The sequence below is a fragment of the Acomys minous genome, assembly GCF_964271855.1.
Source record: "Acomys minous genome assembly, chromosome: 12".
Lineage (NCBI taxonomy): Eukaryota > Metazoa > Chordata > Mammalia > Rodentia > Muridae > Acomys > Acomys minous.
The window spans coordinates 67,265,767-67,291,343 of record NC_140493.1 but is presented as its reverse complement, the minus strand read 5'-3'; the positions used below and the strand labels follow the sequence as shown (position 1 = coordinate 67,291,343).

General features: G+C 50.5%; 1 protein-coding gene across 12 annotated transcripts in view; it reads left to right on the top strand.

The window, feature by feature from the left end:
- Window positions 1-25,577, top strand: part of RAP1GAP2 (RAP1 GTPase activating protein 2) — a 238,502-nt gene that overhangs the window by 121,549 nt on the left and 91,376 nt on the right. For 10 of the 12 annotated variants that reach the window (XR_014783449.1, XM_084802775.1, XM_084802783.1 and 7 more), the window contains one exon: window positions 15,516-15,600. Coding sequence is in view for 11 of the 12 variants with exons in the window: in XM_084802775.1 (XP_084658901.1) it covers window positions 15,516-15,600 (85 nt within the window). In the remaining variant the exon portion in view is untranslated. Of the gene's footprint in view, window positions 1-5,669; window positions 5,705-6,067; window positions 6,172-15,515; window positions 15,601-25,577 lie in introns of those variants that run through there. The other 2 variants (XM_084802778.1, XM_084802780.1) reach the window with 2 other exon arrangements.

The following is a 25,577-nucleotide window of genomic DNA, read 5'->3' as shown; positions in this document are numbered from 1 at the left end:
AAACAAACAAAAAAACCCAAACCAAAACAAAAAACAGTCTCAGGCAGTCGAGTTGGCCCAGAGGTTAAGAGCACCTGTTTGATTTCTAGCACCCACATGGCAGCTCACAGCCACCTGCATCTCCTGCTCCTGCAGGCACCAGCACCCATGTACTGCTCACACATCCATGCAGGCAAAACACTCACATACGCCATAAGAAAGTAATCAAAATAATATTTTCTTAAAGCAAGATAATAAGCGTGGTGGTGCATGTCTTTAATTCATCCCAGCTCCCTAGAGACAGAGGCAGGTGGATCTCTGTGAGTTCCAGGACAGCCTGATCGATGTAGTAAGACCTTGTAGGGAAAAAATAAAAAAAATAGAAGAAGAAGAAGAAGAAGAAGAAGAAGAAGAAGAAGAAGAAGAAGAAGAAGAAGAAGAAGAAGAAGAAGAAAAAAAGATGGAAAGGGTGCGTGTCATCCCAGGTCCTTCCCTAAACAGCATTGCTTGGACCTCAGGCTTGTCTAGGAAGGTGTCCCCAAGGCATATGAGCTGCCCTTCTCCCGACAGAAGAGAGAATGAATGACCCCAGGGCTTCTGCAGACCAGGGCTGAGGGGCATCCACGAAATCCCGTCTTCCCGAGCCCTTTCCAATCTCAGACCTGTCACCCAATTTCCGTGGCAGTTAGGCTCTGTGAGCCTTGGCTTCTTCTGTGAAATGGGAGAAGAGTTTTCCACCTGTGCCGTAGGCTGCTGCAAAGATCAAATCGAACAGCACACCCACTGCGTTTAACACAGTGGCAGGTAAATGTTAGCTGATGGGAGAGCAAGGACACTTCTGTCATCTCTGCAGTTGGTTATGGAGAGGAGGAAGCTACGGAGAGACTCCAGGTTAATAACAGTTTGCACTGGCGGGGATGTGGTGGGCTTTGCCTCAGACTATTGATCAGAGTTGCGGGTGGCCGAGATAGTGGTCGTGGGCAGACCCTTTGCAGTGGACCCGAGATGACCTTAGACCCCTCGCTGTCAGGGTTTAGGGGTTTCTTGTTTATTCAGTCCCAGGTCACTCAGTTACCAGGCATCGTGCTAGGGGCAGACAGTGGGTGGGGTCCCCACGACAGACCCACTAAAGGGCAAGGCCTCCGAGGACATGGCTTTTTGCTTATCTTCTCAAGTCTTGCGTACCCAGGGGCGGTCTCGTCCGCCAAACCCTTTCCTTAACTCTCCAGCCACAGAGTTTGGCCACATCTGCTGGAGCCCCTACAGGCCAGGAAGAGGTCAGCGCTTTGCTGTCCCTGGACTTGACTCATCGGTAGTGGCTCTGAGCGTGTTATTAAGCTGAGGTTGCAGTCCTGGTCAGTGTGGGCTGAGTGTTCCGTGCTTGGTTGCTCAGGCCTTTGACATTTATCTTCCAGTCATGTGCCATGGGCACAAACAACAACAACAACAACAACAACAACAACAACAACAACAACAACAACAACAACAACACCACCACAGGCCTCAGCAGGAGCACGGGCCTGGAGCTCTGTCCCAAAGCTGGGGAACAGCTTAAATGTCTGTCTCTCTGATGAGGCAGATGTTCAAAAATAAAGAATAATAAATTGACTAGACCAGACACAGTTACCTTGAACTGCTGACTCAGCACCATGGAGACCAGTTATTTAGTGATGGAACCCCTAGTCTGATACATCACCACCAGCTTGTTAAGATTTGGGAGATGGTTTTAGAGTGAAGTGATGGTGTGGTAAGACACAGAACGGCAACAGAGTGTGTCCTCTAGGTGTGGCAAGACACAGAACGTCAACAGAGTGTGTCCTCTAGGTGACACCAACCTACCGACTGGTCCATTCAATGGTCAATATTTACGGACTATTATGACAGTATGAATATTGTTAGCGAGCCATGGAACAAGCTATGATTAAATTACCTCTCCTGCACAACTTTTTATTTTTCCTAGAATGAAGGATTAAATCATGTTTCTGGGTTTCTAAAGTAACACAGGTTTCTATGTGCCTGCCTTCCTTTGTTTTATCATTGTAATTTACTCAACTGGAATTATTTTGATAGTTTTTCCCCTTGAAAGCTTTCATCTACTAGATACTCTGTGTATTTTTTTTTTCTAGAAAGAGGCTTTATCTCTAGAACCTTCTATCCTTGAACAGATGGCTGCTTTTCAGTTATAGCCTCCCAAGACAGGTTGTAAAAGGAAAACAGTTTTTGGAACTCTTGTTCCAAAAGAAGACATTTTAGAATATTGCTGTTGCTACTCCCATATTTGGTTGATAGTTAGTCTGGGTATAAAATTTTAGATTCAAGTGATTTTGAATAGTTTTATAGCCTTGCATTCTAGAGTTGTCACTGCAAAGTTTGATGATACATATTAATATTCCTCAGCATACCTATTTATTCCCTGGACCACTGAATTTTTATTTATCCATGTGTCCTGAGGAGGCTTTAGGTAGATTATGTGTCATTCATTGTCCTGGGCACTTGGACTGTGAGGCTCAGGACTCTAAGTCCTGGGAGGCAGTCTTGTTTTGTTTCTCTGATAATTTTCTTCTATTATGGTACAATAATCATTTTACTGTGCTTATTTCACATGCTGGTGCCAGTCACTTATTTTCTTTCTTTCTCTCTCTCTCTCTCTCTCTCTCTCTCTCTCTCTCTCTCTTTCTTTCTTCCTGAGACAGGGTTGCTTTATGTAGACCTGGCCATCCCAGAACTTGCTCTGTATACCAGGCTGGCCTCAAACTCACAGAAGTCCACCTGCCTCTGTCTGTCTCCTGAGTGTTGGGATTAAAGGCGTGCGCCACCACTACCTGGCTACCCATCTTCACTTTTGCTATCTCTGGGACCTCATCTTTCTGGTTCACAAGCTGGAGGTGGCTGGGATGCTCCACTAGGGACATACGCTAGGGTCCTTGGCTCTGGCTCAGTTCCCAGCTTCTTTGCTGGGCCTGAAATGTCCAAAATGGCTTCTTCATGTGCCAGGGACTATGGTTTGGACCCAGATTTGGAACATCCGTGAATGGCTGGGTGTCTCCCTCCGTACAGGCTCTCCAGGTGAAAGGGTGCAGCATGGTCCTCACCAGTCAGCCTGTACATCCAAAGCATCCTTAGCTGGAGATAAGCCTCATCAAAAGACCAACTCTAGCTACTGTTCTCAGTGCTTTTAAAAATTATCTCTCTCTTTGGAACTCTCACTGGTCAAATATTAGGTCCTTTGGTGTTTTCATCCCTCCCCCCATCCCTGCCATGTTAGGGCTAGGCAAATGTTGATCATTTTTTTCTTTTCTCCTCCTTCTCTTCCTCCTCCTCCTCCTCCTCCTCCTCTTCAAATATAGGGTTTCTCTGTGTAGCCTTGGCTGTCCTGGACTTGCTTTGTAGACCAGGCTAGCCTCAAACTCACAGAGATATGTCTGCCTCTGCCTCCCCAGTTATTTAACTAATTCCCAAGTCCCTTTTCTTAGGTTTCCCCCATTAGTCAATTTATTTAACCACTTTACAGCCGGATTGAAGCCCTCTCCTTCACCAAGTCCTAACTCTTGTACCCTGACCGTCCTGTTTTTATAAGATTTTCTCCATGTGTCGCGGATGCAACATCTCATCTTCACCTCTCTGAAGATATTAATTCCTACCGGTTTTTGAAGCTCCCCCCTGTTTCCAATCCCGCTGTTTGATTTCTTAAGGTTCCTCTTGTTTAGTTTGGCTCCGTGTTAGAGATTTCCTCAGGTCACCCTTGGCTTTCTCTCTGTGTCCAAGAGTGGGACACTAGGAAGCAGATAGGGAATTTAGTGGGGGAAGTTGGCTTGCTTTCTCTGGGCTTCGTGCAGAGCAATGGGGATGATAGTGGTCACTAGCAAGCTGATCTCCCCACTAGAGAAACCTAGATGCTATCTTTTCTCAGTGGCTACTTTCCCAGGGTTGCAGAGATTGGGGTGTATCGCTGGGCTAGTGGGGAAGTGCTGGGGAGAGGGGCTCCATAGGTCCAGCCTTTCTAGGGTCTATCAGTCTCTCTCGCCCTCATCTGCAGTGAGAAGTTTGTAAAAAAAAATCTAAGAAATGTTATGGGGGCGTGTTTAACTTTTAACCCCAGGTGTGGGTATAAGAGGCTGCCTGACAGCAGGTGACTATGAGTTGCCTCGTGCTCTAGCAGGGGCGTTGTTTTGCCAGCTGCAGATAGTTTCTGCAGTGCGTGATGCTTGGAATTCTGGGACCTTTTTAGAGGATATATACATGCTAGGGCCCTGAGAGGCAGGGTTGCTGTTTGTCAAGTAGTCGTTTGCGAAGAACCTAGATGAAAAAATTAGACGTCCTGACGAAAAAGATCAAACTCTCCACAAGGAACCTGACGCCCCTAATCGGCAGGAAGTAGTCTAAAGATAACTTTGCCCCCTCTCTCCTCTATCCTTTTTTTTCTCTCCTATCTAGTGTTAGGGTGTTAAAAAGGGTGGAAGAGAGTAAAAGGAACCCACAGAGTAGCAAATGCCAGCTGCACTCATCTTTCGGTTCTACACCTCAGGATAGGGGCCTGGTGCCTTCCTGGGTTCTCTAGGGCGACACATCCTCCTTTCAGCTGCGTCTTTCTCACCACCACCACCACCACCACCACGGGCATCTTGCACCATCTTGCATCCACTGCCCGTCTTCTGAGAACCCTTTCTTTCATAGGGGCCACCTCTCCCTCTGTTTCATTTGTTTTTAGCAATTCAGACCTTTCCCTCACTGTTACTTTCAGGGGGTTTAGAGGAAGTGAGATAGATGTGTGTGGTCAGCCTGACATGTCCATTACAGAGGTCTGAGCTCAAGCTACCTCTGTTTCCTAAAGGAAGCACATTATCGCTATTTACAAGTGATGTTTCATTGTGATAAATGTCATACACTCCGACTGAGTGAATCATAAAATGAACACTCACACCTCTGCCATCCCAGCCTAAGAGATGCTTGCCAGGTAGGAAAACTGCTGATAGCCCATGCCTTTGTGACTTTGTGCTTTTGTGTTTTGTCTGAGGCCGTCTGTGACCTTGTGAGCTGGCTGCCTTTGCTCCGACCATGACGTAGTTCTCAGCTGAGGCCAGGTAGCGGGGCGGTGAGCGGAGGCGCTGACCTCGTGAGGAAAGCTGCTCTGCTGGCAGTTTGCAAATGATGTGGCGAGCGCTGCTGCGGGGCACAGGTGCAGCCAGGTTGGGATGTCTTAAGTCCTGGAGAAATGGAGCTCTGGTCTAGCAGCTGACTTGCCTGCTGTGGCCTCCTCTCCCGTTCCCTTTGCTTTTATAGTTCTACCTGCCCTCTGGGGGCCACCTCTCCTCTCCTCTCACGGTCCCCTCCTTTCCTACATTCATGTTTCTGGAATCTGCTTCTGGTTAGGGTCCAGTGCTTTCCCCATCCACCATGGCCGAAGCAATTGCATTGTTATCTGCCTTTTGCAGACTCAGTTCTTCCCTGTCTGCGTTATGGTCAAAGCACCCAGCACGCACATTTCTAAGAACTGGATCTTTTGCAGTCTACCTTATCCTCCTCTGTCTACCTTCAGCAGCCGAGCCCTCTTCGCTTTGCTCTTTAATGTCTTAGGAACCAGATAGTTTCATTTCCTTGGCCATGAACACAGTCTGCTCCTCCCATTTCCTTCCCCTCTCTGCCTCCAGCCTCCTCCTCTGCTGCCCTGAGACTCACTTCTTGGAGCCAGGCAGAGCACCCAGACCCTGCTTTGCAGACCAGCCAGGTAGAGTTCAGATTGCTTAGTGCCCGTGTTCCCCTGCTTTGCTGTCCTCCGACCCCTTCCCTGCTATCATCATAGTATCCAAAGTCTTCCTTTAACTGGCCCCCGCTTTGCTTTAATGGACTCGCTCTTGAAGGCAACTTGGAGCCATTACCATAAAAGGGCAACCAGCATGGCCTGCCCGGAATCCGTTCCTGTACAAGCCGGAGTGTTGCAATGCAGGCTGTCCTGCACACTCTCGGGAGCCAGCGGGGTTGCGTGCACCTCATGCAAGGAAGCAAGGCCACGTGGAAATCCCCGCTTTGCTTGAGGCGGTCAGGGTCATTGACTCTGGAGCCAGGCGACTGTCGTTCAAGGCTTGCCCTGCTACTTTCCAGTGACATGACCTTGAGCAAGTTACTTAACATCTCTGAGCCTCAGTCTCCCCATCTGCATAATGGGACCAATAATATTTCCTCCAAAGGATGTTGGTGAGTTGTTGATGAGAAGCCCTTGGGGACTGCTGGTGTCAGCCTTTGAAGACAGCTGTCACTTTCTCTCTGTTACCTTAACTTACCTCCTGGTAGAGCCAGGCTCTCTCTTCCCTGGACCTCCTGGTACTTCCTCATGCATATCTCTTTGTCTCTTATATGTGAGTGTGGAGTGCCACTAGGGTGGTTCGTGTTTTTCATTTCTGCCTGGATTACTTTGGATATTTGGAAAGAACCCAGACATTCCATCTATGCAGAGACAGCCTACCTTGATTGCCAAGACTGAAGTTTAGAAGGCTGGAGGAGAGGGGGGCACAAGCTGGTGTTTCCCCTCGCACCCTGCAGCGGCCCACAGGCCAGGCAGAGATGCCCTTTTCATGGTGAAGGGAAAGAGCTGTGGGCTTAGTGTCAGAGATCTGGGGTGCGAAGGCCATGCCTCTCACTTCCGTGCTGGGCCTTGAGGCCCACGCTGGACCACCTGGAGCTGCCGCCTGCTCGCGCACGCATGAGCTATAGCGCTTTGGTCAGCCCTGCAAGTTGCTTGCTCTGCAAAGACTTATCTTGTCAAGGAGCAATGACTTGTCTATGTGGATCCCTCACTGGGGCAATGGCGGTGTCACAGCTGGCTCTCCATGGCTCATCGGGCCTGTTGTATCTTGTGCCTTATGGCTGCTCTTTCTCCTACCCTTGCCCCAGTTTAGGGCTTCAAGGCTCTCCAGGGAGGAGCAAAGCCATCTGTAACCAACACATCTGAAGAGGTGCTGCCTGCGCCGTCTAGCCTTGAGCAGGCTTTCCCACGTTCCCAGATGCAGCTATCTCTTGCTACTTGACTGTGGCTTTTTGTAGAGCCTTTGCCTAGCATACCTCTCAGCAGCTCCTGTATAACCCTGGGCCTCTTCCTCCCCAGCCTGGGCCTCTGCTGTTTGCCCACTCAGGGAACCTGGGAACTCTGTTAGCTCCTCCTCTCCTCTTCCTTTACATAGGGCCCTGCCATGCGCAGTAAGCACTTTGTGAGTGCCTGTCAGTAAGTGTGTTGTCCTTCCTGACCTGTTCCTGACGTGTTCTTCTGGGCTTGTGTCTGACCATTTCGGGCATGCTCAGCCCCAGCTGACTTCTGAGGATGGAGGCGTGTGGTGACCTTAGACCATACACGAGGATGCGATGGAGTGTGTGCCACTAGGTTTCGGGCTTTTTTTCCCCTCGCAGCCCCGAGCTCCCGGAACGGACTCACGAGACTCAAGATAACAATTTACAAATACCTAGGCCATCTAGCTGGGCTCTTTTCTGTTCACCTCTGCTCCCTGACTGGCTTCTTGCTCGTTCTCCATCAGGCGTACTTTTTCCGGTTGGGACAACCGCAATCCCCACCGTAGTTGTGGCGATCATCTATTGTATTTCGGCTGTCTACATCCGGGCACTGCTTTGACGACCTTCTGAACCCTTTTTCAAGATGGCAGGGTAGGGAAACTAGCACCGCTTCAGATGAGGAAGCTGACAGGCAGCGGAGGGGAAATGAACTGACCACAGAGCTAGTCAGTGCTGATGCTGGGAATTGAGGTCAGGCCTGCCAGACACTCGCGCTAGTGCTCTGGAAGTGCCCGCATCTGCTGCTGCCCAGGGCTGGAGCCTGGCTCTCTAAATGGTCCAGTTAGCATGGACAAACATTCACAGGCTTGGCTTCCACTCATGGTGACATCCCAGCATATCTGGGTGCTGGAATCAGGGCCATTTGAGTATACTGCTGGGTCCTGGGTCTCTACGTGGCCCGGCAGGCTTTCCCACCTCACATCCTTGGTTTTTTTTTTTTCCAGACAGGGATTCACTGTGTAGCGCTGGCTGTCCTGGAACTCATTCTGTAGATGAGACTGGCCTTGAACTCAGAGATCTGCCTGCCTCTGTCTCCTGAGTGCTGGGATTAAAGGTGTGAGTGACACACATGGCTTGGGGCAGGCTCTCTGACCATGAAGCCTCAGCCTCCACTGCCAAGTCCCTGTTGTCTGTGCACTGCCTAGCATGTCCAGTGACGCATGGTTCTCTGTCCCCATGAAGCCTAGTCCTGTAGAGGCATGCAGAGTCAAGAGTCAACTCATCCGTCTGACTGCTAGCCACCTCTCTTTGTTCTGTCTGTGTCTCAGGCCGAGCTCTCCTGGAGCATCTGGTTTGGTTCTAGTTTTTAGTTAGTCCGTCATCTGAGGTCTAGTTGATTCTGAGAAAAGTTCGATCTCTAACATTTCTCCTAACTCTCGGTTGGGCTGCAGGTGCTTACGAGTACTGGGCACGGGGCAGAAAGGGGTCTTTCAACCATGGCAGTGGCAAGGAAGCCTCACTCGGCACCGTGTGTTTTCACCACCTCTGCCACCGAGCGAGGACACGCTCATCACTCGGGGCCTTGGGGACTGAAAGGCAGCGGAAGAGGAAACCGAGCTGCAGGAACCTCCAGTCCCTTGTCCCTTGTTCCTTTTTCAAAAATTGAGATATAATTCATAGACTGTCAAACTCAAACTTTGAAAGTACGTGTAGCCTCCATGCACGGTCCTTGGTTGGTGCGTCAGTCTCCCTTGGGTCCTGGTTTGTTGGCTCTGTTGGTCTTCTTGTGGACCTCCTGTCCCTTCTAGGTCCTTCTATCCCCCACTGTGCTCTGCACAGTTTGGCTGTGAGTCTCAGCATCTGCTTTGGCCTCCTGCTGGGTGGAGTCTTTCAGAGGATGTCTATGGGGGTTCCCATCCAGTTCCCTCTCTTCAACCGCTTTTGGTGTCTGTTCAAGTTGCCCTTCTGAATGAGAAATAAATATCCTCCCTCGGGTCCTCCTTGTTATTTAGCTTCTTTACGTCTGTGGGTTTTAGTGTGCTTACCCTGTATTATATGGCCAATATCCACTTATAAGTGAGTATATACCATGCGTGTTTTTCTGGGTCTGGGTTACCTCACTCAGAAGGATCTTTTGTAGTTCCATCCATTTTCCTGCAAATTTCATGATTTCCTCATTTTTTAATAGCAGAGTGGTATTACATTGTGTACCTAGACCTCCTGCTCAGATGTAGTAGATAGGCAGCTCAGTCTCCGTGTGGGCCCCCTAATATGGGGAGCAGGGGCTGTCTGTGACATGGACTCTGTTGCCCGTTCATTGATTACTTCTCCTTGGGGTGGGGGAGCCTTGCCAGGCCACAGAGAAAAAGGATGCAGGCAGTCCTGATGAGACTTGATAGGCTGGGGTCAGATGTTAGGGGAGGAGGGCTCCCCCTTTCTGAGGACTAGGGGAAGAAGGGAGGGGGAGAGGGAGGGAGGGTGGGACCGGGAAGAGACGAGGGAGGGGGCTACAATCGGGATATAAAGTGAAAAAAAAAAACAAGTGGGTTGGACAGATGGCTCAGTGGTTAAGAGCACTGTCTGCTCTTTCAGAGGTCCTTAGTTCAATTCCCAGCAACCACATGGTGGCTCACACCCATCTATACGGTTGCCCTTTTCTGGTGTGCAGGCATACATGCAGGCAGAACGCTGTATACATAATACATAAATAAACAAATCTTTAAAAAGATTAAAAGGGCTGGAGAGATGTCTTAGTGGTTAAGAGCACCGCCTGCTTCCAGAGGTTCTGAGTTCAATTCCCAGCAACCACATGGTGGCTCACAACCATCTATAATGTGATCTCATGCCCCCTTCTCTTCTGCAGATAAAGCACTCATATACAGTAAATACAATAAATAAATCTTTTAAAAAAATAAAAAGATTAAAAGTAAACTGTACTTGGGAAAAGTAGGTATTCAGTAAGCTGTTAAGTAAGTGAATCAATATATTACTGAAAAAAACAAAAAACAAAAAAAAAAGAGAAGAAAGTATGTGTAGTTCCCCAGGCTTTAGTACACTCACGCTGTACAGTCAGCATGGCAGTCTGGTTCTGGAACATTGCAGTCACCTATTAGCCGTGCTTCCTTTGCCATCCTCCTTCAGGATCTTGGCAATTACTCATCCTCATTCTGGTTTTGGGTTTGCTGGTTCTGGACCTGTCATGGTAATGGAATCATCTAGTGCAGTGGTTTTCAACTTTCCTGATGCTGTGACCCTCATGTTGTGGTGACACCCCTCCCCCAACCCCCGAACCACAAAATTATTTGTTTTCCTGTGGTCTTAAGTGATCCCTGAGAAAACATCATTTGACCCCTAAGGGGATCATGACCCACAGGTTGAGAACCACCGGTCTAATACGTGCCTCTCTGTGACTGGCTGTTTTCGCTTAGCATTATGCGTCCAGGGTCCGTCCGTGTCATAGTGTATATCCACGCATCACCCAGTTAACGGTGAAACGGTATTTTATTCTATAGGCTGCTTGCGTTTTTGGTCCATCCATTCGTCGGCTGAGGCATCTGGGTCACTTCCACTCTTCAGTTCCGTGACTCATGCTTTGCGTTCCTTTTTGTTTGGTTTTCTTGAGAAGCCATTCAAAGCACACAGCTGTCTGTGTTCTTCTAGTCTGGTTAATTTGGAAAGTAAGTGTAAGCGCCTGTGGGGTGGCTGGGGAGCTGGGGTGGTGGGAGATGAAGGTTTGTGAGAACTCTCTGCTGGGTGGTGGGTGGTGGAGGGGTGGGGGGTAAGGGGAGGTGTAGGGATGAGGGGGAGGGGGGCTTGCACCTGGCCCCAGGGCCATCTGTTACTAGGTGGGTGTTTTCCTGCTGTTGATTATTAACCAGTGGGAGGCTATGATCCTGAGAGTAAATCTCCAGGGGCAAGCACTGTTGCTTGACTTGAGATGTGTTTTCCCAGACATTTAAACAGCCTGGATCCTGGCTTCTCTTTCTGCACTTGGAGCTAGGTCACCATTTTGTTTTATTTACTGATTGATATATCTTGTTTTTTTTTTTTTTTAATTAAATGTGCACCCAGGCGCACGCCTCTGTGTGTGCAGGTGCACATTGGTGTATCCACGAGCCATGATGTGCTAGTGGAAGTCAGAGGGCAACTTGTGGGAGTCGTTTCTTGCCTTCTACAATGTGGGCCTTGGAGGCTGAGCCCAGATCCTCAGGCTTTGTGGCTTTACCCTCTGAGTCATCTTGCTGGTCTCAGATCACCATTTTGTGAATCATATTGTCACTATTGTCATTACCCTAGTGTACATTTGCACAGAACTTCTTAATTTTATTCCACAGTGTTGCTTTTAATTCCTCAGAATATTACTACTCCTGCGTTTGCAGATGAAGGCACTGAGGCAGAGAGGTCAGGTCACATGACGGAGCAGCAGGAAGAGCCAAACTTGAACCAGGAATGCCTTGATCCTAAGTGAAGTACACTCTCTTTAGTGGGGTGCAAAAGACCATGTGCGTGTGCAAGAGGCCCAGGTCACAGTCTTCTGAGGGTAGAGCATGAACCCTGGATGATGAGGTACCATCATAGGGACCTCCCAAGGCCTCTGCCCAGTTTCTCCTCCAGGCTCCGCTGTCCTTCTCTGTTGAGATTGCTAAGGCCAGGTGGGGCCTCTTCTGGCCACCCGGCACCCTCCTCTCTGCCCTGGGATCCCCTATACTTCTAGGAGCTAATATCTGAACAGACAACTTTAGCCCCTTGGGTTCTGCAGCAGGGTTGCTGGGTGGGCAGTGCCTCCAGGGACCCCCCCAGGTGACCTGCCCATTTGGTGCTCACATGCCACCCTGTTTCCGTTGAGAGTAAATCTTCCTCCTCCTCTCTGCCTTCCCTTCATCTTCCCCCCTTCCCCTCTCCTCTACTTGTCCCTATCACCAGTACCTTCTCTTTATGTGTTCCCATGATCCCCTAGGTACATATGGGACCATGTGTCTATACAGCATATGTTCCTATTTGTCTGGGCCACTGGGAGGGCAGTTTTCAATCTCAGGCTCATGACACTGTGGCTCATGAGAAACTTGTTACTTCTCACAATGATTTACCTTTTGCTTATAACAAATGAGAGTGGCCAAGGTTTTGCCTGGATAGACTCACATCGGCTTCACTTACTCATGTGTGATGTGTTTGCCGAGTATGAGAGAAAGAACAGGACTGCACCGAGCGTGCGGCTCTCACTCACCTTATCTTATCTCAGTGCCAGCGGGTGGCTGGGTCTGGCCTGGTGCCCTTTGGGTGGTGGCGTTGGCTCACATGTAAATGTCATTGTCCTGGGGGCTAGGGCAGGACAAGGTCAGGCTCAGCTGATCAGAGTAAGGGGCGGGGTTGAGGCAGAAGCTGGGATCTCACCTTCTTCATTCTGGCCTTTCAGTCACAAAGCCAAAGGTAGAGAGGAGCGCTTGCTGGGTGTTGCTTTCTCTCGGGCCTGGCTTGAGGCAACTGGCGTTTCTCAGTTCTGGAATGTGGGGCTCCAACAAGGCGTCAGTAGAAACACATGGGCTTGACGGCCTTGGTCCTTCCTGCCTCTTCTAGTTCCTGGCGGTTGGTGCGACGCCGAGCACTCCTCCACCTGTAGCCACATCGCCTTCCATTCAAGTCCGTCAAGCCACTGTGTGATGTGGGCCTGTAACCTTTGCCTTCTCTTCTTACTTGGCCCTGGGCATGTTAAAGGCCTAGCTCATGGCCTCACCTTAACTCGGTTACATCTGCAGAGGCTGTTTTCAAATAAGACCCTATTCATAGGTGCTGCAGGTTGAAATGTCAACATACCTTTTTTTGGGGGGTGGGACACAGTTTGACTATCAATAGGCATTTAACACTTAAATAGGAGGAAGGGATGGAACCGAGAGTGTGCCGAGGGATCCTGAGTGTGCCGAGGGATCCTGAGTGTGCCGAGGGATCCTGAGTGTGCCGAGGGATCCTGAGTGTGCCAAGGGATCCTGAGTGTGCCAAGGGATCCTGAGTGTCCCTCTATTATAGGTGTACTTGAAGTCATCTATATACAAAGGCAAGGTGGATTCTGACGTATGACTAAAGGCGCATGTGTATGCCAAGTCTTTTAGTGGACAGCAGCCATCCTTTTGTCCATCTCCCACCCCTCTGGACCCCTAGACCCAGCTTGGGAGGCAGAAGTAACCTGTTGGCCACAAGTGTGCTCTCCTGCCCCACTATTACGTGGGAAGTCCTTCTGACTGGAGGTGTTTCTACTCGGTGGTCCTCATCCCTCCCTGGTCTCGGTTGCCCATCCGGCATCCAGGGGAAGCAGGCTGGTGTATGGAAAAGGCTGAGGGCTCCTAGGTCTTGGACAATAATTGCATTTACTCCAACTCCATGGGTGTGCACATGGAACTCCATTGCATGACTGTGTATATAGCGTGTCCCTGGATCAGTGATGTCACAATCCGATGACATCACTCTCCTTGGGGTTGTCACTGGAGATCCCTGGCTTCTGTCAGATAAGGTCATAAGTCATCTCCATAAATCATCTCTAGAAGCATGGGCTGGAAGTTCTCAGTTGAGTGCAGAGCAGCCTGCATTGTTTCATGGAAGATTTGCCTCTTGTCCCAGCTCTCAAGACAGGTGCCCTTATCTTTTCTTTTTTTCTTTTCTTTTTGGCATAGTTCTCTGTGTATCCTTGGCTGTCCTGGACTCACTGTGTAGACCAGGCTGGCCGCGAACTCACAGTGATCTGCCTGCCTCTGCCTCCTAGGGTGCTGATATTAGAGGCGTGCACAGTGAGCCTGGCTGAGGTGCCCTTATCTTTGCCTCAGGGTACCTGAGTGTGCTATTTCCCACCCTATTCCCCTTTCTGGCTCTTAGGGGATTGGCTCATCAAAAAAAAAAAAAAAAAGCAGTGGCTGCTTGAAAGAGGGCAGAGGGCAGAGGGCAGAGGGCAGAGGGCAGAGGGCAGAGGGCAGAGGCTGTGTTGGACCAGAGTTGATGAGAGGCAGGTGAGGGTAGAGCAGTAGCCACATCTGAGTTGATATATGGAAAGCAAAGCTGGTAGCTTATGTTGAGAGGCAGAAAACAAAGCTGCTGCATTTGTGTGTGTGTGTGTGTGTGTGTGTGTGTGTGTGTGTGCATGTGCACGTGTGTCTGTGTGTGTGTGTCTGTGTGTGCTGAATCTTGTCCTTTCTGGTTCTTGGACCAGTAACAGACCAAGAAGGAAGAGACATCTTCCACTCCAATTATCTTAAGTATTTATAACCAAGGTGCAGGAAGCAGTAAGGATGGCGGCAGGCAGAGGAAAGGGGGCTGGCCAGGCCTGAGGTTGGTGGAATCATGTGGATCCTGAACCAAGCCAGATGCTCACCAGCCTCCCTGTCTGGCTGCTTAGAGGACAGAGTGGGTAGCTGGCTGCAAGGGAAGCACGGAGCTCTGTGTCAGCCAGCACGGCCCTGTCCCTAGCCTGGCTTCTCAAGAGGTGTTAGACTGAGGTCTTGGGGGAGCCGGTATAAGACCCTATCTAGGCTCAGGGTTGTGACTTCTCTGAGGATAGCTGGGGAGCATGACTCTTAAGGAACGTGGATTTCCTCCATGAAGCAGCCTGGGCTGGGGCTGTCCCCACTAGGACACAGGCTGGGAGGAAGGATGGTGGGGAATGGTGGGCTGACTGTTGGGTGCTTCAGGGTGGGGCTCCTGTGAAGCTGGGGGCTTTAAGAGCTCAGTTGCCATCTCTGTCGGTTCTCAATACGATTGTCCTGCCTTTCCATTCCTCCCCGCCAGGGCACATCAGAGTTCCTGGCCCACTGGGGGAATCCCCCATCTCTGCCCAGATGGCCCTGTTGTGTAACTTGCTGTGGAGGTTTCTCCCAACCTAAGCAGTCTGCCTGGTGATGGGACAGCGAACAAGCTCTCCCTGGTCACCAGCAAGGACCAGATGGGAAGTGGGGAGTGTGTGAGAGCAGCGTTTCCATGGTGACACAACTCTGTTTTGCTGCCTCAAACCTGGTCCTACCCCACAGGGACTAAAATAAGTTTTTACCTGTAGTTTTTATACCAGGCAGCCTTGTCCTCCCAAGCCTGGGTCTGTGGCCAGGGCCTTTGTGTGTGCATGTGTGCATGTGTGCATGTGTGCACACACACACACACACACACACACACACACACACACACGAGTCTGAGTGGACAGAGGCGCCCATGGGAAAATGAATCCTACATGATGACCCCTTTTCCTGTCTCCCTCTGACCCTCGTTCCTTTTAGAACTGGTGGTTCTGAGAGTTTGGGTGCATCAGAACCATGTGGGAATCTGGGTTGAATCAGATACTTGGGTTCCATCCTTGGAGATTCTGGCATGCACCTGAGGACTTACATGTCCTCAGAGGATGCTGATGGACCAGGGCCTGCCCTTGCTCAGTACTGCTTTCAGTGTTAGGATATCCTAGCGAAGAAGTGCAGTCAGCTCCAGTTCTCTGCGCCATCTCTTGGGTCACAGAGGGAAGGCTCACGAAGGCCCTTGCTCACAGCTTTCTGTGTGCTTTGGTCTCTTTGCAGGAAGCAGGAGCTGGCCAACAGCTCAGATGTGACCCTCCCAGAACGGCCACTGTCCCCTCCTCTCACTGCACCACCAACCATGAAGGTAAGAAACTCAAAGTTGGGAGGTGAGGGAGAAGGAGATGATGCCTGGGAACACCGTACGGCCTAGCTTGTTGCTTCAGCTGTGAGTCCAGCTGTTTCCGTTCTAATGGTGGCCATGGAGGGGTCACGGTGTCCCATTAAGTCGGGGGTGGGGGCAGGGGACAGTATGACTGAGGTGTGGGTATCTGTGTCAGAGGGCAGTGAAGAAACAGACTGGGGCTGTGGTGGGGCTGGCAGCATGCTTGGGTTGGTGGGAAGCCACATGGAATTGTGGGATTGAGAACAAGGAGTCCATATTGTAGGAAGTAGATGGGGACAGACTGTATTAAAGAGGCTGCCATCTAAGACAGGCGGGAGCTAGGTGGGCCCTCCTAGGACTTGGGTAGCATTTGATTGGCCCCTGTAGGATGGCTCTGTTACCTTGTTCTCTGTGGGAAAGTCACCTGTTGCTTCAGTCTCTGTGGGAGAATTGTTCTGAGGGTTCAGTTGGAAAGAATCCTTTTTTTTTGGAGAGAACCTCATCTTTGATTCCACGCCCTTCCTAGAAAGGGGACTGTGCTCCACTTCCATGCCCTTCTGCCTTCAGTCTACACCCCAGGTTCCGTGGGATGAGCACCCCGGTCTAGGCCAACCCCCACTTCCAACTTCCACCTTCACACTTCGTTGGGTAAAGCCTAGATCTGAGGAAGTCTCCTGTCTTCCAAGTTGTCTGAAGGGCCCTCAAGGCCTGTTGGTATCTTAGTCCTGACTGAGGCTCAGCTCTGAGATGACTCACAATAATTAATTTGGCATCTCTTCACTGCTGTTCTGTGTGGCTCCCCTTTGCCATGACACCCCAAAGGCAGTAGATAAGCATCATCCCGTGGCATATGTCTGTCTCATACTGGGCCACGTGGCGTTTGTGAGAATATTGACGATGGCAGAAGAGGCCTGGCTGGGCCAGGCATCCAGAGGTGGGCAGGGTACAAGATGGATGGTACAGCTCTCATTTCTTGGGGGGCGTAGAGGGGATGTCTGGGCATTCAAAGCCAGGCCACCTTTGTCAGCCTAGTCCAGGATAGTATGTAATGCTGAGGTGCTTTGCTGGCACAGGGTAACGCTGCGGAGGATGTGGCCAACCTGAGTTGCAGCCCTTGGGTTGTGGAGTTGTTCATGGGAAGATTGTCTCTGCTCACGGAGAGCGAGAGTTTATAGGGAGAGTGAGGAAGTCTAGGAGTCAGAGAGTTTTCTTGGCAGGCTTCACTCGCATGACTATTTAATTCATTCAGCACCCAGTGTTTATATGCATATTGCGTTAGTCAGGACTCTCGGATGGAAGTGACAGAAGCTTACTCACGTCATTGGCTTAGGAACTTTCCCAGGCATGGCTGCATGGGGGGGGGGGAGGGAGGGAGTCTGCCTCTTTCCCCCTTTGATGTTTTCGTTCTTTGCTCGAAGCCCTGCTGCAGTGATGGCGGGATGGCGACAGCAGCTCCCATGGGATAAGTAGCTCTCGTGGAACAAGAGCAGCGTTTGCCAGTAGCTCTGACAGAGCCCCAGGGAGGAAGGTCATTGGCTAGGGAAATGGAATTTCTCTGTGATTGGACAGGCTTGAAGCTTATGACCTGCACCAGGGAAACTGAGAGAAGGGAATGGGGTGGCCCTGGAAGGCAAAAACCCCAAGCACTGTTGTAAGGAAGGGAAATGGTCACAGAGTAGGCAGGACCCCCTGCAGGGCAGACAGGTCCAGTGCTGGCTGCTTAGTGACCCAGGAGTGAACAAGGTAACTAGGTCTCTTTTCTCTCCACCCAGGGAGTTGAAAAGGGAATGCAAGAATGAAGGATGGAAAGTTAGGGGCGGGGACATTCTTGGGCGGGGCTGGGGGGGGGCCGGGGCAGCTCCACATCACTCAGGAAGGATAAAGGGGCGGAGATCTTGGAGGGACACAGAAGGGGCTTCTTTGAGGAAATGCTGTTTCAGCTGGGCCCTGGGAGTTGAGGAGGACTTAACACTGAGCTAGAGGCAGCAGCACCAGTGCGCTCATGACCCTTGCTATTCAAAGTGAGGCAAAGGGACCAGCCACGTTTTCAGTGTCTCTGGGCATCTCAGGAACGTAGTCTCAGGCCCTGCTGCAGACTGCCCAGTGGCATCTGCGTCTTACCAGCATTTCTGGTGACCAGAAGCAAAGAGCAGCCCGGGATGCCAAAAATGGGGTAGAAAGAGAGGGAGAGGAACTGGAAAAGATCAGAGAAGTGCTGGACCATCCTGAGTTAGGGGTGGAGACTCTGGGCCTAAGGACAGGCTCTAGATCAAGCAGAAGTTTTGCTGAAGATTTCAACATTTTTCCCTATTTAAGGGCACCGGAGAGGTGCTGTCTTGTTTTTGCTTGTTTGTTTTTGTTTCGTTTTAGACAAGGTCTCACCATGGAACTCAGACTCTTCGGGCTTTCTGCTTTGGCCTCCTGAGTGCTTAGATCATGGGTGTCTACCACACCTGGCTGTGACGGAGCCTTGAGCATACACCCTGACTGACGGCCGCGAGGCGGATGCTCAAGCCACAACAGCTCGGGAGTCGGCACATGTGCCGGGGAAGAGCGTGGGATGGTGCCGCTGGCACCAGCAGGCTCAGTGGAAGTAGTTAGAGCGCAAAGTCCTCAGGTGGCAGGTTGATTTGAAGAGACGAGGCCAGAAGGGTTTCAAGGTCTGGAGGCAGCACAATCTGTTGCAAGCATTTTGTGAGGTGGGGTAGCCCAGCAGGGAGGAGGAAGAGGCTCTGGTTGTTCATGTTGTGTTTGTGGTTCCTGTGTTCGTAGGCCCAAGGTGGCTGTCTAGGGAAGGGGTAGAGTGGGGAGAAGAGAGATTCTTAGGGTTGGTACCGTGGAAGAAGCTGGGCATAGACACAGAGAGAAGAGCACGTATTTCACAGAAAGGTTGTGCCAGCTGCTGGGAGAGGCCCAGTTTGATGTGGACTGTGCAGAGGAAGACAGAGCAGAGCGGGCCTGGGGGTTTCTGGCATATGACTAAAGTACATTCCAGAGAGGTTGGGGTGACAGTAGGTGGCAGTGCTGAGGAGTGAGTGGAGGTACTGACAGGGTGGAGAGAGAGAGAGAGAGAGAGACAGAGAGAGAGAGAGAGAGAGAGAGAGAGAGAGACAGAGAGAGAGAGAGACAGAGAGAGAGACAGAGAGACAGAGAGAGAGACAGAGAGAGACAGGGGGAAGGAGGTAGGGGGGAGAGAGGGAGGGAGGGTGAGTGCGCACACCAGCCCAGCCTGTGACTTTTGTGTTCAGACTCCAAAGGCAGAGTCCGAGCTAGGAACCGAGGGAGCCGGGCTTGCACTAAAGATTCTGGGCGAAGATCGTGTTTAGAGCTGCTGTAGGGTCTGTTATATCTGCTCTCTCTGTGTCTGTCATGGTTTGTTCTGTGGCTGTGGTTTGAGTGTACGGCTAGGAAATTTCCCCATTATATGACGTTAGCTGCTTTCCGGGGATTTAAAACCACAGTGCTCACAGCACACTGACTTGCTCAGCACAGATGCAGAGTTCCACGGTTGTTCTCAGCTGTCATTGCTGCTGCTTCGGCTGGCACTGAGCTCCTGGAGTGGCCTTTGACCCCTGGCTTCTGGGTGGATGAATTATTGTGGACAGCCTGAGACCTCAGATTGAAGGAGTGTGTGCTCTGGGCCTTTGTCTGAGTCTTTAAAAACAGTTTTATTTATTTATATTTAGACTTACTTACTTTTCATTAGATGTGTATGGGTATTTTGCTTGCACGTATACCTGTGCACTCTGTGTGTTCAATGCCTGTGGAGGGCAGAGGAGAGTGGAACTGCAGTTATAGATGGTTGTGAGTGGCCATGTGGATACTGGGGATTGAACCCAGGTCCTTTGAAAGGGCAGTCCGTGCTCTCAGCCATGAAACCATCTTGCTGGGGCTGGCCAGGGAGGGAGCCCCAGAGAACCTTATCTATTCCAGTAGTGTGTTTCTGCCTCTCCGGAGTTAAGGTTAAAGTGCACACTGCCATACTTGGCTTTAAATTTGTTTGCTTATTTAAGTGTGTGTGTGTGTGTGTGTGTGTGTGTGTGTGTCTGTGTGTGTGTCTGTGTGTGTGTGTATGTATGGAGGTCACATAACAACTTGTAGGAGTTGATTCTCTCATTCCACCACATGGGTCTCAGGGATTGAATTCTGGTCGTTAGGCTTGGCAGCAAGCACCTTTACCTGCTGAGCCGTATCTGCGGGCCTCATGCCTGGCTTTTTAGTGTGTTCTGGGGATGGAACTCAAGTCCTCCTGCTTACATGGCAAGTACTTTCCTGACTGAGCCATCTCCCCAGCTCTTTGCATCAGTTTTCTGCCACCGGAGCAGGCGCCTGGCAAGAGAAAGGCTCACCTGGCCCTCTGGGCAGTCTGCCTCAGATGCAGAGTACTCCTTTGGTAGCTTGAGTCAGGGATTTGATGGTCCATTTCCTTTATAGATAGGTAGAGTCCCAGCTTAATCCTTCTCTCCCTCTGTGCAGCTTGTTTTCCTAGGGGATTTCCTACCCCCCCAATTTGAAGCAGAGAAAAAGCTGAGCAGATGGGCTGACACAGGAGCCCAGTTCCCAAGCTGAGGATGGGCAGGGAAGGCAGGCTGGGAGTGGGGCTGGGGGCTGGCTGCCTGGGTGTGCAGTGGATCGCTGCCAGGATTTTTATTTGATTTTTGTGTTCACAAGGACCGGTAGGCATTTAGCAGACCCCCACAGGGTTCCTGGCTTTGTATGGGTTCCCCTGGGACTGCCCAGAAGTATTGGTCCTTGACCCTCAAAGAGCCTCTACAGGGGACCTCAACTTAGCAGAGGAAGCATATGGCCCAGCATGTGACACGCTCACAGATTAAAAGTGGCTTCTTAGTGGGAAGGAGAGGAGGGGCAGAGATGGAGATGAAGGGGGAGTCAGAAGCGGCCCTAGGAAGCAAGGTCAGGCTGCACCCTAGGGCTGGGGACCAGACCTTCCTGAACTGAGGAGGGGAAGGAATGAGGGCTGACCCTCAGATCCTCTTAAACCAAGGCATCTCCTGGACATCAGTTTCTCTAGGGCTTGCTCTGCCTGTGACCTGACCTGGCAGAGTCATCCTTGAAGCCCCAAATGGGAAGAAGGTGGTGGAGCTAGGTGGTTCCCCCGAGAGAGGTGCAGCATCTGCTCCTATGTTGCCCCCTCAGGGCTTTGTCCCACAGGGCCACTAATCCCTCCTTCCACTTTCCCTCAGTGGCAGGTGAGGCAGCTGTACAAAACTTGGCGTGTGGGAAGGACGCCTTTTGGGCTGAGGCTCCAGCTCACCTTCCTTCTGGGCTCACTATTTGCACACACGCCACCCTCTCCCTCCTCAGCTTGTCACACTGACCCATGGCTAGTTCATCTCTTTACTTTGTTCCCAGTGTCAGCTCGCCCCCATTTTTAAGGAATTAGTGAGCACTTCTCTGTCATATGAAGACACCACAATTGGTTTGCTTGTGTTCCAATTGAGGGATTATTGAGTTGTTTTTTCGTTTGGGCTATATATACTAATAGCTAAAAGCTGTGACCACTGTAGTATAATTTTGTTTGGACTTGTGGTTTTTCTTCTTTTTTTCTTTTTTTTCTTGGATTGCCAAGAAATAAAGTCACTACATTGAAGAGTAGTGAACTTTTTGTTGTTTCTCTCTGAGACCTGAGTCTCATTCTGTGGGCTAGTCTGGCATTAAACTTGCAACTATCTGCCTCCCTTAGTCTCTTGAGTGTTGAAACTCCAGGCAGGTGCCTCCATGCCTGACCTGAGCCTTCACCTTTAGTTTATTATTATTATTATTATTATTATTATTATTATTATTATTATTATTATTATTATTTCTTCCTTGTGGTGCTTGTGCATGCTAGGCAAGTATTCTGCCTCTGAGCCATATCCTCTGCTCTGACTCTTAAATATCATATGAAACAGACAGGCTGTCAGTGGATGCACCATTGTACATGTCGACACTCGTGCCATTGGGTCCAGACTGCTCTGCAGTTTGACCAGCATTGACCCTTGTCAATCTTTAGTGTTTTAGACACCTCAGTGGGTGTGTATTGGCAGCTCACTGTGGTTTAATTTGCATTTTTCTAGTGACAGATGATGCTGGGCCCAGTGGAGATCCGTGTCTACTTACTTTGTGTGTGTGTGTGTGTGTGTGTGTGTGTGTGTGTGTGTGTGTGTATGTGTGTGTGGCTTGATGTCAAGGCTCAGTTCCTTTATCCTCATACAAGCATCCCAGTGTTCCAGCATCATCTGTCAAGAAGACTTGACATCCCCATTGGATTGCTTGGATGTCTCAGTTAAAAAAAAGAAATCTGCTGGCCATAGATATGCAGCCATGCGTCATGTAGCGTCTCTGCCAGCCATGGAGCCTCTCTAGCTGAGGACTCCATCTTCTTCCCTGTGTATATTTCAGGCATCAATCCTGATGCCCTCTCCTGAGAGCTTCCACACGACTTCAGAATCCCGTCCAACCAAGCTCCGTGGAAAGCTCCTGATAGTCGTTTGGAGCTGTCATTTGAGAGCAATCACTTTTGGCACCTGTGCCTGAAATAGTCACAGGAGGTTGTGCTGTTGATGAGGAGCCTGCAGCTGCTCAGTGGCAAGCCTGTGGTAGGCTCCAGAGCCTGTGCTCTAACCACCGCTCCACACTACCCTAACCGCCACCTCACAGACTGGTACAGCATCTTCTGGGCAAGGGCAGAGGCTCCCCAAAGCCCATCTCTTCCCTTCCCTGATGGGGACCACAGATACCCACAGGAACAGTTTGAGCACCAGACCATCACCACAGTTTGAGAAACAGACCATCGCGGCTTTTCTTTAGAGAACCTGGAGCTAGCTTGTGGACACTTTGCCTGTTTCCATCGCCTTCCGACTCTTGGTCTCCTGACAGGCAGCTCTAGGGAGGAACCCTGCTTTTTAGAACTCTAATGGAGCCTGTCTTGGGGTTTCTATAGCTGTGATAAAACACTGCGCGACCAATAGCAGCTTAGGGAGGAAAGGACTTGCTGCAGCTTCCTTCCGCATCACGGTCTCTCACCGCGGGAAGTCGGAGCAGGACCAGGACAGGAGCCTGGAGGCAGGAGCTGACGCAGAGGCCATGGATAGTGCTGCTTCCCAGCTTGATCCTCATGGCTTGCTCAGCCTGCTCTCTTACAGCACCCAGGACCCAGGGGTGGCATGGCTTTTCCATGCTAATCTCAACAAGTAGCCTGGTGAGGGGGGCGGAGGGCGTTTTCTCTTCCAGAATGACTGCAGTGTCAAGCTGACATACACCAGCTAGAACGGAGCCTGAGCCGCAGGCCTTGGTTGGTCTCCAGGCTTCCAGGACCTTGTACCCTTTCTCCTTTGAGTGGGCAGGTCAGGACAGTGGGGCTCCCTGGGCACCTCTTTCCTTTCTCCTTTGATTCTGCAGCTCCAGACCCCTTTCCAGATCTTCACACTGCTCCCATGATCCCCCACTGGCATGGATGCCAACGCAGTCCCCGTGACCTGGTCCTTAAGGGGATTCTTCACACTAATCAGATCCTATGGAGTGGATAACTTCCCAGTTTCTGGAGTCAGTCTTCCAGGGATGGAGGGGCTTCTTAGCTGTTTAGTGAGTTTTCTGAGCTTTACCTTCCTCATTTGTGGAGTAGGGACAGTAGGAGTTCCCACAAGGTGGATGTCAGGAGCTTGTTCCTGAAAAACAAAACAACAAAACAAAACAAACTCTTTCTTTCTGCAAGATGATGCTTTGTTTCTAAGATAGCAGTGCTTACTTAGGACTAGGGCTAAGGTTAGGGCTAAGGAGTAGGTTAGGACTAAGGTTAGGCTTAGGGCTAAGGTTACGGTTAGGGCTAAGGTTAGGGTTAAGACTAAAGTTAGGATGCACACACATCCTGATACTGTGGGGTCCTCTGTCTTAGACATAAACCGGTACCTGTTAATCGCAGGTATCCATGGGGATGCTCAGAATAGGATAAAACCTACCAGGCAGATCTGGAGGACTTCCCAGTAAGCCTACTCCAACACAAGCAGGAGTTATAGGTGGCTTCTATGGGGACAGGAAGGGCCTGCAAGTCCATCCTTCTCAGAGAGGCCTGCAGAAGGGGACTTATTCAGGACCATGGGGAGTTCTGAGGTTGGCCTTGGAACATATGTTCTGATCTGTCGGTGCCCACAGAGAGTTTCTGCAGCTGATGTTGAAATGGTGCTGCATTTCTGGGCAAATGCTGAGGTTGTGGGAAACAGTGGAAGGCTGAGAGTAAGGCATCAAAGTTCTGGGAAGCCGTGTGGCATGCAGGCCTCATCCTGAGCGCCTGTTGGGTGCCAGGAGAAGGTAGGTCAAGGCACAGCCTGGCTTGACTTAATCACATTCTGAAGCAGCCGCCGTTCAGGGTGCCTCCCTGGTGATGCTTCCTGGGCTGTGAATCCTAGTTATGGCACGTGCCATTGGAGGCCTGACCACTCATCATCCTGCCTCAGAACTTAGTGCCTGGTCCTGTGACCTCCCCCACTAATAGACTGCTGGGTCTGGCACAGTCTTGGTTATGAACTGGGACTTTGGTTTTCAAGATTACTTTATTTTTCTCTCTGTCTCTCTGTGTGTCTCTGTCTGTCTGTCTGTCTGTCTGTCTGTCTGTCTGTCACTCTCTCTCTGTCTCTTTGTGTGTCTCTGTCTGTCTGTCTGTCTGTCTGTCTCTGTGTGTCTGTATGTTTGTCTGTCTGTCTCTGTGTGTTTGTATAGGGATTGGAGGACCACCTGTGGGAGTTGGCTTGCTCCCACCATCATATAGGTCCCAGGAATCAAACCCCGGTTGCCAAGCACCTTATCTGCTGAGTCTTCTTGCTTCCCCTTGATTCTGGAGTTTAATAACCAATGGTGCCACTCTGTGCAGATCAGCAATGTTCTGAGAACCTCAGCCCTAACATAGGTCCCTCAGGCCCTGCGAGGCTTAAGGAGGACATGGGCTGGCAAATACACCATACAGGTGGTGTGTTTCAGTCTCTGTAGAGATTAGCAGTTGTCACCGTAGTTAATAAACCAAAAGCCTGTAGGGTGGCTTTGATGGCAAGCCCATGTTTTCCCTCTAATTGCCGTACATGCTACTCTGAGAGCATTTGGCAGCGGGTGCTACCAGATTCTGCCCTTTGCCTACTTCCACCCTTTGCACAAGTGTCATTGATCAATTCTTCAAGCCTAGTATCTGAGGCTTTGGGAATTAGTGGGTAGCAGTGTCTCTTCTTCTTGAAGCATTGCCACTGGTGCAGTTCCAAGCCCTGAGAGCTAGATCCTCTGTGCCTCCGTCCTGTTGTCGCCCACCACTCCAGCCCTGACCTTTTGCAGACTTCCTGTTCCTGGCTGAGGATAGAGCTGGAGTATTGGGTGTTTGGGTGTCTATTTGTTTCTAGAGCCTCTGTAACAATTACCACAAACTTGGTGGGTGGCTTAAAATAACAGCAACGTATTCTCCCACGGCTCTCGAGGCCAGAAGTCTGAAATCAGGGTGTCAGCAGGGCCTTGCTCCCACCGAAGCCTGTGGGGAGAGACCTTGCTTGCTCTTCCGGCCTGTGGTAGCTGTAGACATCACTGCTTGCCTTCCCCTGCCTCTGTGCTTCCGTGGCTGCTTGTCTCCCTGGGTGTCTCTACTTTGTGTGTCTGGACGCTTGTCGTCTGATAGAGCCCTCTGGGCAGTAAGTCCAGGATGGTGATTGCATCTTGAGAGCTGGTTCAGCTCCACTGGGTGATTTATAAACACCAGACATTTGCTTCCCGCCACCACGCTAGAAGATGGGAAATCCAAAATCAAGGTGCCGGTGGATTTGGCGTCTGGTGAAGGCTTGCTTTCTGCTTCCAAGATGGCACCGTGTTGTTGTGTCCCTACATGTGTCCCGTGTGTGTGACATATGTGTCTGGTTAGTTAGTTACCTCTAGCCCTTTTATAAGACACCTCATGAGCCAATCATCTCCCAAGGCCTCACCTTTTGCTG